Genomic DNA, 18,168 nt, shown 5'->3' on the forward strand with positions numbered 1-18,168 from the left:
TCATCTTGGATATTTCCATGCTGTTCTAGAATAAGGAGTAGTCCTTTTTTAATCTGGTGGCTTAAAGTAGGAATAAACAGGCACTGCTGAGTACTCGGCATCGGGATTTTCTGCCATCATTTTCAGCTTTGCTTCAATGGCTTTTATCTTTGCAGTGACGCTTAGGTTAGATTGAGTGGGCTCAGTGCTAGAGGATGGCTCAAGGATGATTGGAAGGATCTTATCATTCTTGTTATGACCATATCTCTTGACTTGAGTATGGGCCCATCGCACCACCAGCTTCTTAGACAGAACCAGCTTGCCACTGAGACACTGGATGGCTTGTTCTGCTTCCTGCTTGGTTTCAAGGTTAATGAAACAGTACCCTTTGGGCTGTCCCTCCAAAGCACCTGACTTGTGGAAAGGCAGTCCAACTGCTTTAGCATGCCAAACTTCTGGAGGAGCTTCAGGAGGTGGTAGTCTGTGATTTTGGGGTCCAGATTGCCAATCCATAACCGGTGCCCTTCCTGTAGGGAACCCTCTGACAGGATGGATGCGTTCTCCAGGGGAAGAGTTTTGGTTTCTGCTTCCATCAATCTCTATTACTCTTGGCCTCGGCGTCTTCCCCTTGGCTCATGCCGCTAGAGCGGGTCCCCACCCTGCGGCCCACCGCGCTCCAGACGCCTCCGTCTCGACGTTACCTGCCGCCAGGCCACGGGTGACGCACTACCCATCTGCCCACTTTTTAATTGGATTGTTATTTTTTTTTTCTGTTTTTGTTTTTGGTGTTAAATTGCATATTTTTTTATGTGTTTTGGATATTAACCCCTTAGCAGTTGTATTATTGGTAAATAAGTTCTGCCATTTAGTGCGCTGTCTTTTCATATTGTTGATGGTTTCTTTTACTGTATAAAACCTTTTTAGTTCAACTTAGTCCCATTTGTATATTTTTCTCTTTTGTTTCCCCTGCCCAAGGAGATATATCAGAAAAATATTGCTATGAAGAATGTCCAAGATTTTACTGCCTTTTTTTCTTCTAGGAGACTTATGTTTTCAAATCTTACATTTAAGTCTTTAATCCATTTTTTGTTTATTCTTGTGTATTCTGTAAGGAGGTGGTCTAGTTTCACTTTTTTGCATGTATCTGTCCAATTTTCCCAACATCATTTATTGAATAGACTATCTTTATATCATTGTATGTTCTTGCCTCCTTTGTCAAATATTAATTGACCATAAAGGGATTTTTTTTTCTGGGCTCTCTATTCTGTTCCTTTGATCTTTATGTCTGTATTTATGCTAGTAGCTACTGTGGAAAACAGTATGGAGTTTCCTTAGGGAAGGAGGTTGGGGGTAGGCAGATGAGAGTAAAAGGGGAGTAAATGGTGATGGAAGGAGACTTGACTTGGGGTGGTAAGCACACAATATATTATACAGATGATGTGATATAAAATTGTATACTTGAAATCTATATAATTTTATTAACCAATGTTACCCCAATAAATTTAATTTTAAAAATAAAAGTTTTATAGAAAAAAAGTAAATAAATAAATAAATAAATAAAGGAACAGCCTCATGACCCAGCTATTCCACTTCTTGAAATATATCTAAAGAAATGTGAAACATTGATTTGAAATAATATATGCATCCTTATGTTCATTGGAGTGTTATTTATAATAGCCAAGATTTGGAAGCTTCTCTCCTACCTTAAAGTTAGATGAAATATCACCAATTCAGAGAAGCTTGTCTAAAAATGCCAGTAACAAGCATCACTACAACATGCCACCATCGTTTATCCTCTATCATAATTCCCTTTTCATTTCCTTCTTGTCTCTTGTTCAATAGTGGTAATTATTTATTTTACTTACATTTCATTCATTTACTTATTGTTTGTTTAATAATTTATTTTCTGTCTATATTTCTAAAATGTAACTTCAATGAGGCAGAAACTATCTTCCTTGTTCATTGTTGTATTCTCAGCTGTTAGCACATAACTGATACTCCCTAAATATTTGTTGAATAAACAAATAAATAACTTTAGAAGAAGTGACACAGAGGATATACATTTTGGTGTAGAGCTTTCAATGTCATATGTGAAGTTTTGTTCTGACATGCATTAAATCACAAATGCAGGCTAGGGTAAAATTGTTATGGATTTTATAGCATTTCAGGCCATGGTCATGTTCATGTAGAAAATATATGTGTTGGTTTGTCCTTCATTGAAGAAGTAGCATATCTTGGCTTATCAGACATAAAACAAATGTGTCCTAGTGTAATCTCTTAAGGACAGAAAACAGCAAATGATTTTGAAGGCAGTAATATAATTCTAGTTTAATGCTATTTCTAATAATTATAATCTCTTTATTTTTCATAGCCATATTATGAAAAAAAGCGAAGAAATGGAACCTGCAAATTATACCCGGGTGACAGAATTTGTTCTCACTGGTCTATCGCAGACTCGGGAGGTACAACTAGTTCTATTTGCTATATTTCTATTCTTCTATTTGTTCATTCTACCAGGAAATATTCTTATTATTTGCACCATCAGGCTTGACCCCCATCTGACCTCACCCATGTATTTTCTGTTGGCTAATCTGGCCTTCCTTGACATTTGGTATTCCTCCATTACAGCCCCTAAAATGCTCGTAGATTTCTTTGTGGAAAGGAAGATAATTTCCTTTGGAGGGTGCATTGCGCAGCTCTTCTTCTTGCACTTTGTTGGGGCCTCAGAGATGTTCCTGCTCACAGTAATGGCCTTTGACCGCTATGCTGCTATCTGCCGTCCACTCCACTATGCTACCATCATGAATCGACGTCTCTGCTGTATTCTGGTTGCTCTTTCCTGGATGGGAGGCTTTGTTCATTCTATAATACAGGTGATTCTCATTGTTCGACTTCCCTTCTGTGGGCCCAATGAATTAGACAGCTACTTCTGTGACATCACACAGGTTGTCCGGATTGCCTGTGCCAACACCTTCCCAGAGGAGTTAGTGATGATCTTTAGCAGTGGTCTGATCTCTGTAGTGTGTTTCATTGCTCTACTGATATCCTATGCCTTCCTCCTGGCCATGCTCAAGAAACATTCACGCTCAGGTGAGAGTACCAGCCGGGCCATATCCACATGCTATTCCCACATCACCATTGTGGTGCTAATGTTTGGGCCATCCATCTACATTTATGCTCGCCCATTTGACTCTTTTTCCCTAGATAAAGTGGTGTCTGTATTCCATACTGTGATATTCCCTTTACTTAACCCCATCATTTACACATTACGAAACAAGGAAGTAAAGACAGCCATGAGGAAGTTGGTAACAGATATATTTTATGTAAAGAGAAGTGAAAGATAAATGGACTATTCTATAGTCCTTCTGAGGATCACTGCCCTAAAGTAGGAAGCACTTGCAGTGGTAATAATGCTGCTTTCGCTAACTCCTTTCTTCTGAGTTTTTAAAATAGCACTAGTTTTTTCTCTATTTGGTGAAGAAAAAAACATACAAGGAAGTTAACATGGAAATAAATTTACTCACACCACCCCTAAAATTTCTGCCAGATCACTGTTAGAATTTACAGTGTAATCATCCTCTACTAAACATTTTTTACTAATAGTTTACTGAGTGACTACACTGGAGAAGCTTTGACTGCAAGGAGACAGCTGAGAAATAACAAAATGCCTAAAACCTGAGAGGCATGCCCACTGTGAATATGAGGAAGTAAGTAGCTTTAAGTGACCAAATTATATATTGCTGTCATGTCTCAATCTTATTGTAGTGGCATGGTGAGTCATCTTCCTGGACAGTAAAAACAGATTATTTTCTCCTTTACCTCTTCCCCTTGGCAGAATTAATGATCAAAATTTAGGACTCATTTATATAAGTTATTTCAACTGATATTTCAGTTGGAAGTCACATAGTTTTGGTGTCAGAACATAAGTTTGCTAGAAACAAATTTTATGAATTCAGAACAGAGCGTAGTACCAGAGACCCCTCTCTTTCCAGAGTAAGTCTCTAGCCAATTAGTGGTTTTTATAGCCAGTCTCTACTTATATCTTCCAGAATGAAAGTAGACTTTGAGGAAAGGGATTCTAGTTTGACTGGGAATGATAGACATCTAGCTATGTGATTTTTAAAAGACTGATATCACCTTTGCCATTTTTGTATGTTTTCTGTATTTGCTAACTCTGCCTTTTGTGTTGGAATTAAATAAGTAGGGTGCTGCTTTTATTAGCACTATAATACAGAATTATCTTTCATGAAACCATTTTTAGTACACATGGAAGAAACCTAGATATATTGGTTTTCATAATCCTCCTATAAATTATTTATTAATGATCAGTTTGCTATTCCCTGGCACTCAGATTCCACCTATTGACTATGTTTCAGAATGTAAAAGATAGATTAGAATATTTTAGTTCATACAAATTTATTTACTTAAGTTAACTTTTCAGTTTCAGAATGAGAGGTCTCTCCATCAAAGGGTGAGAACACTTTGTGTGCTTTGAGCTTTAGTCTTATATTTTATTTGACTAATTTATTTATTTATTTAGTCTTATATTTTACAACATGGCTAGACTTTAAGGAAAATAGATTCCTGTCAGCATCAGAAATAAAGATATGTAAGTGAATGCTGAAAACAGTTCTAGGATAGTTTTTACTTATATTTGATTTATTAATTGAAGAAGTAATTTGTGTCTGACTCAGTGCACCCCAGGTACACAGGATGGAATGATGGTACATAAAGTTTGTTCTTTGCTTTGGGAATTTTTCTCTATTATGACACTCTTTCATCTTCCATGTTACAGTGACTTTCCTTCAAAGCACCCAAAGGCGTTGATTAAAATTATAATTCCTGAATTTTGAGTTGATTTCCCATTGCCTGGAAATGTATAAAACAGTAGACTTCTTTAACATTTTACAACAGATATGAAAAAAGAACATTAAAATGCACATACATAATAAAAATTATGAGTTGTTTCTAGATTTTATGTTACCTTATTGTTATTTCTCTGTAGCTGAACAAGCCAGATTTCTATTCATGTAGTCACTTATCTTTCATTTAGCTAAGATTAATGTTCTTGAGAAAAAGACTACTGACTTAATATGTTCTTCAAACATTAGTATATTGCTACAGAGCATATTTGTGGAAAATATTGAAGCTAGGAATAAGAAGAAAAACCATCAAAAATAGTACTGTAATGAAGAATTGCCTAATTAGAAATCCTATCTGGAATTAATATTGGTAAAGAAGTGGGAGCTTTTGGTATTCTGGTGAGAAGAGACCTAGCTTGATTCATGGAGGACACAATTGCTATAAAAACTTAGATCAGTAGTTCTCAACTGGGGCAATTTCAACCTCTAGGGTTACATTTGGCCATGTCTTGTGACATGTTTGGCAGTCACAACTGGGGAATGCAATTGGCATCTTGTATATAGAAGCCAGAGATACTGCTAATCATGTCCCAGTCACTCCCCAGAAATTATCTGGTTCAAAATGTTATAGTAGCAAGATTTTGAATACTACCTTAGACAGTGAACAGGGATATAAGGCAGGCTATTGTAGGGAAAACAGGTATTAGTACCAGGTATTATCTTTTCATGCTTCTAAAAAACCCCATATCCTCAGTTATGTGGGTAGACTCCTTCTCCCTATGTAACTCCTCCTTATTTCTTCCCCGTTACATCTAAATGTCTTTTAATCTTTTATTGTTTTTTGTCTTTCAGTCTCTTCTAGTTCTCCTTCCTTCTAAAACTACTGTTGAGCTTCTATTTTCAATATCAGCAATATCTGGATTGAGTAAGTTAGTATCTTTAGTTCCAGATAATTATACTTTCAATTACTCACTGACCTACCTGAGATTTTTAGAACTCAAGTTTCACTCATCTCATAGCTTTTTTCTAATCTCAATATTAACTAAAAAGACTTTATATTGCACCTGGTTAAAAAAATCTTTATTATATGAACAAAAATAAAGTTCTCCTGTGATTTGTTAATTACTAAAATAATACATGTTCATTACAGATTAAAAATATATGAACTATTTTAAAAAAAACCCCACAACTGTTACTGGCAATTCTTTCCCCTCAGGAATTAGGGTTTCCCTTTAACAAACTTTGTGAAGTCTCACCCACCAGCTCCATTGGAAGCAGGCCAGTTTGCCTATCTTGATTGCTACGGAATATAATTATCTATCTTTAAGTAAAGGGAGGTAAAGTGGTACAAAAGGTACAAAATTCTTCAGATTAGTAAGTGTAAATCTTAGAATTTATTTCTAACAAAAGTGGCATTTAAATTAAAGATCTACAAACAATTTCAAACATTAAACAAAAATCTGTGAATGTTGTTTCCAAGAACCCTTTTGAAGAAACTACCAGAACAAACTTCAATCATGTGAAGACTGAGAAACTAGGACAAAAGACGGGCACTGAATATTATTGTAGACTATATCTAAGGCTGAAACTAATGTGAGGATTTGCATGACTAACCAGTATGAAATGTCACATGCCTCAACAACATAGAAACTATATAGTTGCACTCCATTTCCATCCTCTGTCACATTAGGTAGCTTTACCAAACCTCTCACTAAAAAATAAATTCACATGTTGGACAAACATTTTTTGAAATACTTTGATGAGATGCCTCCCCCCAAAAGGAGATGGTATGGAATATTGAGAATCTAAAAATCAAATGAAATTGGGAATCCAGGGAAATATGTGTTGAATAAAAATCAGCTTTCACTGTGAGGACTTGTGTTCTGTTTTCAAGGCCACAAGTATTCGTGGTAGAGACAGAGATGCATAGGAGACAAAGCCCAGCTCACCCAAGGATATATTACACAGCAAGCTGAGGTCTCAAAAAACATCTTCTCAGGGTAAAATAGATTTTTAAAAACTCACCACCCAAAAAGCTGAAAAGAGAAAAAGAATTATATTACTGAGTCCTCTGATTCACTGCTAGCTAATAATTTTGTTCACAGTTTCTGGTTCCAAGGTTATAATGCCTCCTGATAGAAGAAAACACAAATATCCTTTATTCGATGACTCAAAGTATTCTATAAACTTTGAAGAAATAGGAGCTTATAGTCAAACAACAATGAACAGAGGGAAGGGCATGGTAACCACCATGCTATTATTGTCTGTGTCTATGAGTTTTTGTTTGATTTTCTTGTTTGTTCATTTGTTGCTTTCAGTTTTATATCCCCCATATGAGTGAAATCATATGGTTCTTAACTTTCTCTATCTGACTTACTTCCCTTAGCATCACATTAAGTTCCATTCATGTTGTTGCAAATGGCAATATTTCATCTTTTCTTATGGCTGACTAGTATTCTATTGTATATATGTACTACATCTTCTTTATCCAGTCATCTGTTGAAGGGAACTTCAGGTGTTTCCATGCCTTGATCACCATAAATAATGCTGAAAAAAACATAGGGGTGCGTATATCTTTGCAAATAAATGTTTTCAATTTTTGGAGTAGATTGCCAAAAGAGGGGTTGCTGGGTTATATGGTAACTCTATTTTTAATTTTTTGAAGGACCGTCATATTGTTTTCTATAGTGTATATACCAGTCTACATTCCCATAAGCAGTGAACGAAAGTTCCTTTTTTCTCCACAACCCCTCCAACACTTATTATTTGTCTTATTGATAACAGTCATTCTAATAGGTGTGAGGTGATATGTTGTACTTTAAATATACATATCTCTAATAGCTAGTGAAGTTAAGCATCTTTTCATATATGTGCGGGAAATTCATATGTCTTCTTGAGAGAAGTATCTATTCAGGTCTTCTGCCCATTTTTCTAAATGGATTGTTTGGTGTTGACTTGTATGAGTTCTTTATATATTTTGGATATTAATGCCTTGTTGGAACTGTTGTTTGCAAATGTCTTCTCCCATTTGGTCAGTTGCCTTTTTGTTTTGTTGTTGGTTTCTTTTGCTGTGGAGAAACATTTTAGTTTGATATAGTCCCACTTATTTAATTTTTGCCTTACTTCCCTTGCCTTTGGAATCAAGTTCACAAAAATATTCTCTAAGACCAAGGTTTAATAGCACCTATGTTTTCTTCTATGTGATTTATTGTTTCAGATCTTGTATTTAGGTCTTTGATCCATCTCGAATGAATTTTTGTACATGGGGACAAACTGTACTCTACTTTCATTCTTTTGCATGTGACTTTCCAATTTTTCCAGCACCATTCATTGAAGAGGCTTTCTTTTCTCCATTGTATGTTTTTGGTTCCTTTGTTGAAAAGTATTTGCCCATTTACATATGGTTTTCTTTCTAGGCTCTCAATTCTGTTATATTGGTCTGTGTGTCTGTTTTCCTGTCAATACCATGCTGTTTTTATTATTGTCATTATGTGGTATAGTTTGAAGTAAGGGAGTGTGATACATCAGGCTCCATTCTTTTCTGTTGGGATTGTTTTGGTTGTTTGGGATATTTTGTGGTTCTATATAAATCTGAGGATTTTTTTTTTTTCATCATTTGCTTTAAACAACGCAACTGAAATTTTGAGGGGGGTTGCATTAAAACTGTATAGTGCTTGATACTATACATAGAAAACCCCAAAGACTCCATCCAAAAATGACTAGACCTAATAAGTTTGGCAATGTAGCAGGAGACAAAATTAACGCCCAGAAATCTATGGCCTTTTTATACACCAATAATGAACTCACAGAAAAAGAAACAAACAAACAAACAAAAAACAATCTCATTTACCACTGCACCAAAAAATTAAGATACCTACGAATAAACTTAAATAAGGATGTAAAGACCTGTATGTGGAAAACTGCAGGACATTGAAAAAAGAGGTAGAGGAATACATAAACAAATGGAAGAACATACCATGTTCATTAATTGGTAAAATCAACATCATTAAAATGCCCATACTACCCCCAAAAATCTACAGATTCAATGCAATCTCCATTGAAATACCAACAGCATACTTCAAAGATCTAGAAACTCTCCAAAAATTCATCTGGAATTCAAAAAGACCCCAAATAGCCACAGCAATCCTGAGAAAGAAGAATAAAGTTAGAGGGATCACAATACCAGATATCAAGCTATATTACCAAGCCACAGTTCTCAAAACTGCCTGGTACTGGCACAAGAACAGACATATTTACCAATGGAACAGAACAGAGAACCCAGAAATCGATCCAAGCCATTATGCTCAATTAATATTTGACAAAGGAGGCAAGAGCATACAATGGAGTCAAGACAGTCTCTTCAATAAATGGTGCTGGGAAATTTGGTCAGATAAATGCAAAAAATGAAACCAGATCACCAACTTACACCATACACAAAAACAAACTCAAAATGCCTAAAGGACTTAAATGTGACATGGGAAACCATAAAAATCCTACAAGACTCCATAGGCAGCAAAATAGCAGACATATGTCATAGCAATATCTTTACAGACACAGCTCCTCGGGCAGTGATGGCAAACCTATGACACGTGTGTCAGAGGTGACACGTGAACTCATTTTTTTGGTTGATTTTTTTTTATTAAATGGCATTTAAATATATAACATAAATATCAAAAATACAAGTCTTTGTTTTACTATGGTTGCAAATATCAAAAAATTTCTATATGTGACACAGCACCAGAGTTAAGTTAGGGTTTTTCAAAATGCTGACACGCCAAGCTCAAAAGGTTCGCCATCACTGTCCCAGGACAATGGAGACTAAGGAGAAAAATAAACAAATGGGACTACATCAAAATAAAAAGCTTCTGCATAGCAAAAGAAACCATCAACAAAACAACAAGAAAGCCAAAGATATTTCAGATAAGGGTTTAATCTCCAATATTTATAGAGAACTCATACAACTTAACAAAAGGAAGATAAACAATCCAATAAAAAAATGGGCAAAGGACATAAATAGACACTTTTCGAAAGAGGACATACAGAAGGCCCAGAGACACATGAAAAGATGCTCAAAGTCACTAATCATCTGAGAGATGCAAATCAAAACAACAATGAGATACCATCTCACACCTGTCAGAATGGCTATCATCAACAAATCAACAAATGACCAGTGCTGGTGAGCATGTGGAGGAAAAGGAAACCTCGTGCACTGCTGGTGGGAATGCAGACTGGTGCAGCCACTGTGGGAAACAGTATGGAGTTTCCTCAAAAAGTTAAAAATGGAACTGCCATTCGACCCAGTAATCCCACTTCTAGGAATATATCCCAAGAAACCAAAACACCAATCAGAAAGGACATATGCACCCCTATGTTCATAGCAGCACAATTCACCATAGCTAAGATCTGGAAACAGCCTAAGTGCCCATCAGCAGATGAGTGGATTAAAAACCAATGGTACATCTACGCAATGGAATACTATGCCGCTATAACAAAACAAAAAAAGAACTTTTAGCATTTGCAACAGCATGGATGGAACTGGAGAGCATTATGCTAAGCAAAATAAGCCAGCTGGAGAAAGATAAATATCACATGATCTCACTCATATGTGGGATATAATAATCAACATAATTTAATGAACAAGAATAGATCCAGAGACAAATGGCACTGGATGTGGGCTGGGGGTAGGGTGGGGGGGCTGTTTAGAGAGCAACCAAAGGACTTGTATGCATGCATATTAGCATAACCAATGGACACAGACACTGGGGCTGTGGGGGCTTGCCTGCGGTGGGAATGGCTGGAGGGGGGTGTTAACTGGGGAAAAAGGAGACATATGTAAAACTTTAGACAAAAAATATTTTAAAAAAACCTGTATAGTGCTTAAAAAAGAAAGAACTTTTATCATTTGCAACAGCATGGATGGACCTGGAGAGTATTATGCTGAGGGAAATAAGCCAGTCAGAGGAAGATAAATATCACATGATCTCACTCATATGCAGAATCTAATGAACCAAATAAACTGATGATCAAAAATAGACTCAGAGTCATAGAAGCATGAACAGTCTGTTGAACCTCAGAGGGAAAGCAAGGGAGGATGGGTGGGAAGAGATCAAGCAATGAACTTGTATGCATATATGCATGACCCATGGACACAGACAATGGGACGGTGAGGGTCTGGGTGGGGGGATGGAGGACAGGAGCCGGCTGGAAGAGGTTAATGGGGGGAAAAAGAGAAACTATGTAACACTTTCAACAATAAATATTTTTAAAAAACACACACAAAAACACCCCTGTATATTGCTTTGGGTAGGTAATATGCTGATTCTTTCAATCCATGAAATTTCATTGGGTTTATACATGAAAAGTTTATTTCTTTATTATGCAAAGCCTGTTGCTGGTTTGAGTAACTCTCCATAACAAAGAAAATAGAAAAAAGTTAACAGAAAAAATAGCATATAAATTAGAAAAACTATTATTTTAAGTGAGTAAGATTCTTGTATTATTCTAGAGATATACTAATAAAGTAGCTACATGTGACTTTTAAAATTAATTAACAGTGTGAAAAAGGTTAAGGAATTAAACAAAAACAAACAACATATCATAGAGATAGAAAACAGCATGGTGATTACCAGAGGGAAAGGGGCTGGGTGAAGGTAAAAGGGTATAGGGAGAATGAATGGTGATGCAAGGAGACTTGATTTGGGGTCATGAACACACAATACAATATACAGTTGGTGTATTATAGAATTGTGTACCTGAAACATATATTATTTTATTAACCAATGTAACTTGCAATTAAAAAAGAAAGAAAATAAAAAATGAAATTTATTTCCTTGTTCATAGCCAATGTCAAGTGCTCAATAGTCACATATAGTTAATGGCTACCATATTAGAAAGTACTACATACAATACAGCTGCTTTTAGCTTATAAGATTGTCTAAAATGATAATTTTTTCCAGCAGAAATAAAAAGTTTTCATTCTGAAGAAAACTTTAATTTTAAGTATTGTGGCAAACTTTAGGGAGCAAGGTCCCAGATTATGTCTATAATTATGAACAAAAATTACATTTTGGTGGCAATAAAGATTGCAACATACTCCAAGGTTTGATTTTTTAATAAAAATGTTTCTTTTATTTGTATTGAGTTTAATTGTATTTATATTTTATAGAATATGTATTTCTATGCCTGTCTTCTCCTGTTCATTTCCTAATTTCCTAATATAGTCTGTATTTGTTCCTGTTCTTTAATTTCCCATTTCTCTTTATATTTATCTCTCTCTTCCATTTTTTACTCCCATTTCACTTTGAACTGGACATAAATTTGGATGAAATATATTTTATTATGCATTATATGTATTTTTAAAATTTTATGTCAAACATTTACTTTTTAGTTAGAAAACCTCTTTAAAACAAAATGAAATCTACTAAAATTTAAATTATGTTTCCTTCTGCTACACGATTCTTAAATAATTTTCTTCTGTTTAAAATGATTTAATTAAATAAGAAGTAGTTCCTCATAATTGTTCTAGCAGAACAAAGGAGGCAATTATCCTAAAATGAAAGACACAAATACCAAGACTGCAATAGGGTCTATTAGGAGGACATCTCCCCTACAGGAAGTGTCAGTCTTACAACATGCAGTTCTTTTTTCCTAAGAAGGATTATGTAAAGAAGTCTTTGTGAGCATCATTTAAATTCTTTTTGCCTATCTCTTCACCAGTAATATGTCGAATCTAACATATTTACTACCTACTTTACCACTTTATTTTCATTCTTAACATATCAATGATTTCCTTTTAATTATACTATTTTTTTCTCTTTTTGAATTGCTGTGTAAAACATAAATCAATTCCTTTAGCAGTCCACTTACTCAGACCTAATACTAGCAAACATGCTTGATATTCCATTATCTCAGTCACTGATGGAATGTTGATTTTAGAACCCCAAGTGACATGGTGTCTTTTAACTAATATATATTTGTATATTTGTACCTAACAGATCGCTAGTCTAATTTTTTTTTTTTTACTATATCTTGTTGGTATTCCAATAATTCCCATTGAAAGTGTTCTATAGCTTTGTTAGTCTTCAAATTCCCAAAGCACATTCTTCGTTGCATCACAAATTGGTTGTGTATTTCAAAAGGTAAGAGGCCCCTCTGTGAAAAAAAGATATTTAAGAGCAAAGGTAGGAATAACTAGCAATTGTCCCTTCCATTAGAAGGTGATGTCTGCTGTGTGAGAGTGGTGTTAGATTGTTGGGGCAGGATAGATAGAAGCTAGGAAAAATCCTAGGTGAGTGGAATAGGGAAACTGGCACTAGATAATTAAACAAGGTCAAACAATTTGACCAATTTACAGCCAGCTAGTGAATCACAATACCTTATCTTCCCTAACACACTTGAGAGCAAATAGTTTATTCTTGTCCTCCCTAACCAGAGAATACATAGCTTTAATCACCCTGGTCAGGGAGATAGAGGACAGAGACCCAATTAATGTCATTTGTGCCAGCCAAACCCAAGAAGATGAAGTCAGGGAAACAAATAACAAAAACCCAATTAGAGCCAGACAGACCCAAGATAAAAGTAAAACAGTAAAGCCAACCCAAGAACAATCCAAAAAGCCCCTATATGCTCCTTTGGATGCATCAGCATATTGGAAACGATCTTGGAAAGCTAATGAATATTCTGCTGAAACCCTCCCCTAAGATTCTTGCCTGCAGAAGAAAGATAAAAACCCTCAAGACAAAGGATACCAGCACAGGCTTGCTCTGGGGCATGCCCATGCCTGTTCTCAGGCATGAACTTTTTTTTTTTTTTTTAAATGTTGGTTATATTGTATTTTATTTTTTTAAAAATTTATTGATTAAGTTATTACATATGTGTCCTTATCCCCACATTACCCACCCACCCCCCACTCATACCCTCTCCCCCCTGTTATCTGTGTCCATTGGTTAGGCCTATATGCATGCATATAAGTCCTTTGGTTGATCTCTCTCCCTTACCCCCACCCCCCACCTTCCCTCTGAGGTTTGACAGTCTGATCGATGTTTCTCTAAAGGCATGAACTTTTTATTTTTCTTCTCCTAAACTCTAAAGATCCCCATGAGACTTGCAATCAGGGGATCGGCGAGAGGCAGCTTGTCCCAGGCTACCCCCTTGAACCTTTTTCCAAGGCCCCCCTTTTCTCTGATTTTCCAGTGAGCCAAAACAGCCCAGCCTTGGCTTCTTTCCTATAAGGTTTCCAGGGAGCCAACGCAAAGCACTTCCTAGGCTCTCTCCTGTTGCTTCTTCTACCCTAAGTCCTTCCTTAGTTTTACTATCCCCAACTTTAATAAATATACTCTCAAAACCACCTGGACTCATATTATGAACTATTTCCTGCACAAAGTCAAGAAGCCACATTCTACAGGCTGGCCTGAAGCAGACCTGCTCTGGGCTTGGTTCCTATCTGGTGACATTGCTAGAGAGGTAAATGCTTTTGTCATTCTTCATATTTATAAGGAACAAAGAGAAGAAACAAATGGAAACATATACAACTCTTTGGGTGGGACATCTGCTGTCTTGAAATGAAATGATCAGAATGACAGGAGAAAGAGACCACAATATGAAATCTGAATTCAACAATATAACAGCGCCTTTTATCTGTTTTTTTAGTAGTATAGCTCTAGTTCCTCTTAATAGTTAGAATGACTTTTATAAAGCCCTTATAAAAATACCAATTGTCTTGGGGATGTAATACTTGGCCTTAAGTTTATATATCATATATAAACTGAAAGAAGCGAGGGATGTTAGATGGTAATGAAGCCCATCTGTTAAAGAGTGAGTTATTTAACTGTTTGACCGTTAAATAATGTGGAAAAAGAAATAGAACAGAAATACATAAGAAATAAAACACAAAGCACAGTGGAAGAGTCTGCAACTTTTAATCTTAGAGGTATTTAAAGGTTTCTTCTATGTTCTAAGGACAGTCTCAATGTTTGCAAGAGTGTGCAAAAACTAACAGTATAATAGTTTTCAAGATGAACAATACTTAGGAGTAAGTTCAGAGGGATTCCTGATACTTATCTAACAGCAAGTTTTATACATGGAAGAAATGATAAATATCAAAGCCAATAAATGCCTAAGGAAAGAAGGAAGGAAGGAAGGAAATGGGGGGGGGTGGAGGATGAAGGGAACAAAAAAGCTAATTTGGATGGTTCCATTTGTAAATTTTCATGCTTCAGTTTTGCTTAGGAAGCAATGCGTGTGCTGGTGTATAGGTATATGCATGTGTGTGCACATAAATTTGTACTCACATATATGTGCCTTTGTGATGTAAAATATGTTTTTTATAATTCCTAATTTTGACTATACAAGAAAACCTCTACTATTAATATATTTAGATTTAAACATACACAAAGCAGATATTTTTGTTTTAAATATGTGTTATTGTAAATATTTTTTTGATTTGAGACTTTTCTGTTTTTCTTTTCCTTCTTTCCATCTCTTCTCTTTTATTCTGTCTCCCCTTGCAATTAGTGAGTGGAACCTTATTTTCCCTCCTCTCTACACTCCATGTTCCACAACACGATTTAAAAACAAGTGTGCTGCCCTAACTGGTTTGGCTCAGTGGATAGAGCATCGGCCTGCAGACTCAAGGGTCCCAGGTTCAATTCTGGTCAAGGGCATGTACCTTGGTTGAGGGCACATACCCAGTAGGGAGTGTGCAGGAGGCAGCTGATCGATGTTTCTCTTTCATTGATGTTTCCAACTCTCTATCCCTCTCTTTTCCTCTCTGTAAAAAAATCAATAAAATATATTTAAAAAAACAAACAAAAAAACCCCAAGTGTACCATGTAACTGAAAGCATGAGAAATATTGTTTTATATTTTGTTCTAGTTTGAGTTGTCAACCTTTTAAAATTTTTATCTCAATAATAAGCCATTTTGAGTGTGCACTAGCAATATATATATATATATATATACACATATATATATATAATTTGTATATTTTATATTCAATTATATTGATTTTTTCTATATAAACTGTAGAACTTTCTAAAAATAAACTTTAAATAATGGGATATAACAATATATGTATAGAAATTTTACTATTATTGTTTTCATACCAGTAACCTTTAATGTTTGTTGGGTGAGCACATTCTCAATATGGAGACCCCTGTACAGGTGAGCCTCAGATTTTAATTTCTCCAGAATAATCAGGATTATTTTTTTAAAGATTTATCTTTATTGTTGAAAATATTACAGATGTCCAGATTCTTTTTATGTAGATTAAGTTGAAAGGCTGATGTTCTATAGAGAAAAATGAAATATTTCAGGTAAATACAGGTTTGGGTTTTTTTTCTAGCTTTTTAGGTAGGTATTCCTAAGGTATAATTCAAATTGACTAAATGTTCAAATATCTGTATAGTTTAATAGTTCAATAAATTTTGGCAAATAGAGACTTGTGCCATTATAATTAAGGTATAGAACAAATCTGTCACCTTAAAAAGCTCTGTCATTTCTCTTTGCTGTCAATCTCCACTTCACCACCATTTAAATAAAAGAAACCTAAAGAACTTAATAATTGTGGTTACGTTTTTCTCAATCAGAAAAATTTTCATTTGCTTAATGCAAATAATCAATCCTGGACAGAGGCATTCCAGACTCCCAAATGAGGGAACATAAATAGAAGCATAGGACTGAAGCAGAAAAAGAGTGTGGCTTCAAGACCACACTCTTGAAGTTAAATAATGTAAACAAATAAAGGGAAAAATATGTCTTAGGTTCTGGGAAAATGAGGACATCATATAGATGTGGCATCCACTGATGTTAGTTATAGAAGAAGTATGACCTAGATGAAAACGATGGAACTAAACTCTACTCCTTGATGTTCTGTAGGCAGAGGAAATGGAGATAGAAAATAGCACAGTGGTGAAAGAATTCATCCTCCTTGGTCTGACCCAGTCTCAAAATATTCAGCTGCTGGTCTTTGTGCTAGTTTTAATTTTCTACCTCATCATCCTCCCTGGAAATTTCCTCATCATTCTCACCATCAGATCAGACCCTGGCCTCACAGCCCCCCTCTACTTCTTCCTGGGTAACTTGGCATTCCTGGATGTATCCTACTCCTTCATTGTGGCTCCCAGGATGCTGGTGGACTTCCTCTCTGAGAAGAAGGTAATCTCCTACAGGGACTGCATCACTCAGCTCTTTTTCTTGCACTTCCTTGGAGGAGGGGAAGGGCTACTCCTTGTTGTGATGGCCCTTGACCGCTACATCGCCATCTGCCGTCCTTTACACTATTCAACTGTCATGAACCCCCGAGCCTGCTATGCCTTGCTGTTGGCTCTGTGGCTAGGAGGCTTTGTCCACTCCATCATTCAGGTGGCCCTCATCCTCCGCTTGCCCTTCTGTGGCCCAAACCAACTGGATAACTTTTTCTGCGATGTGCCGCAGGTCATCAAGCTGGCCTGCACAGACACCTTTGTGGTGGAGCTCCTGATGGTCTTCAACAGTGGCCTGCTCACCCTCCTGTGCTTCCTGGGCCTTCTGGCCTCCTATGCAGTCATCATCTGTCGGGTCCATCGGTCGTCCACTGAGGGGAAGAACAAAGCCCTGTCCACTTGTACTACTCATGTCATTATTATACTTATCATGTTTGGACCTGCCATCTTCATCTACACTCGCCCCTTTAGGACCTTACCAGTGGATAAGGTGGTTTCCTTTTTTCATACAGTGATCATTCCTTTGTTGAATCCTGTGATTTATACCTTTCGCAATCAGGAAGTGAAATCTGCCATGAGGAGGTTATTGAGTCAATATGTGGTCTGCTGAATGGATTGTATAATAAGTCAGAACAGGGGAAGTTGGCTGTACATTATTTATTAATTTAATAAATATAATTTTTCATTGATTCCCTCCCATTTGTCAGGTATTATTATGGGCAATGAGGGAAAGTTATGAAAAAACATGATGTGTTTGAAGACTATAAAAGAAACACCAGAGTGGTTGATGTATAAAGGGTGATAGAGGAGTTAAATTTTATCGGACTATAAGGATCAAATCACAAAGGCCTTTTAGGATAAGATAAGAAGTTTTATTCTATTCTAATTGCAGTAAGAGTTCATCTTAATATTTTAGGCAAGAAGTCACTCATTCACAATGATCTTTTCATTGGTTTAGACTGAGCAACATTAGATTCTGGACAGAGATCAATAAGCTGAAAAACATCAGTAAGAACAAAATATTATTTGCAGACCTATATATGTTTTTTCTATATATATTTTCCTCCCCTCTGCTCAAATTTAGTAGAGGGATAAGATACAAAGATTATTGATTTTATGGAAAAATAC

The 18,168-nt window shown here is 35.9% G+C and overlaps 2 protein-coding genes and 1 pseudogene across 2 annotated transcripts; 2 read left to right on the forward strand and 1 right to left on the reverse strand.

Annotated features, from left to right (window-relative positions):
• Nucleotides 1–589, reverse strand: LOC118664292 (annotated as a pseudogene).
• Nucleotides 590–2,375: 1,786 nt separating this feature from the next.
• LOC118664297 (olfactory receptor 4M1-like) lies at nucleotides 2,376–3,316 on the forward strand. The gene is given in 2 exon segments (XM_036324276.1): nucleotides 2,376–3,288; nucleotides 3,291–3,316. Coding segments are annotated over 2 exon segments (939 nt in total).
• A 13,395-nt stretch (nucleotides 3,317–16,711) lies between these two features.
• LOC118664308 (olfactory receptor 4N4-like) lies at nucleotides 16,712–17,650 on the forward strand. Its single transcript, XM_036324284.1, has one exon. It carries the CDS (start codon nucleotides 16,724–16,726, stop codon nucleotides 17,648–17,650), a length of 927 nt encoding a protein of 308 aa, XP_036180177.1. The 5' UTR covers nucleotides 16,712–16,723.
• The last annotated feature ends 518 nt before the right edge of the window (nucleotides 17,651–18,168 follow it).

This window comes from Myotis myotis, unplaced genomic scaffold, assembly GCF_014108235.1.
Source record: "Myotis myotis isolate mMyoMyo1 unplaced genomic scaffold, mMyoMyo1.p scaffold_m19_p_1, whole genome shotgun sequence".
Classification (NCBI taxonomy): Eukaryota; Metazoa; Chordata; class Mammalia; order Chiroptera; family Vespertilionidae; genus Myotis; species Myotis myotis.

What these genes read in the sequence shown, in the direction of transcription:
- LOC118664308 (XM_036324284.1), top strand. Translation starts at nt 16,724, where the DNA reads ATGGAGATAGAAAATAGCACAGTGGTGAAAGAATTCATCCTCCTTGGT.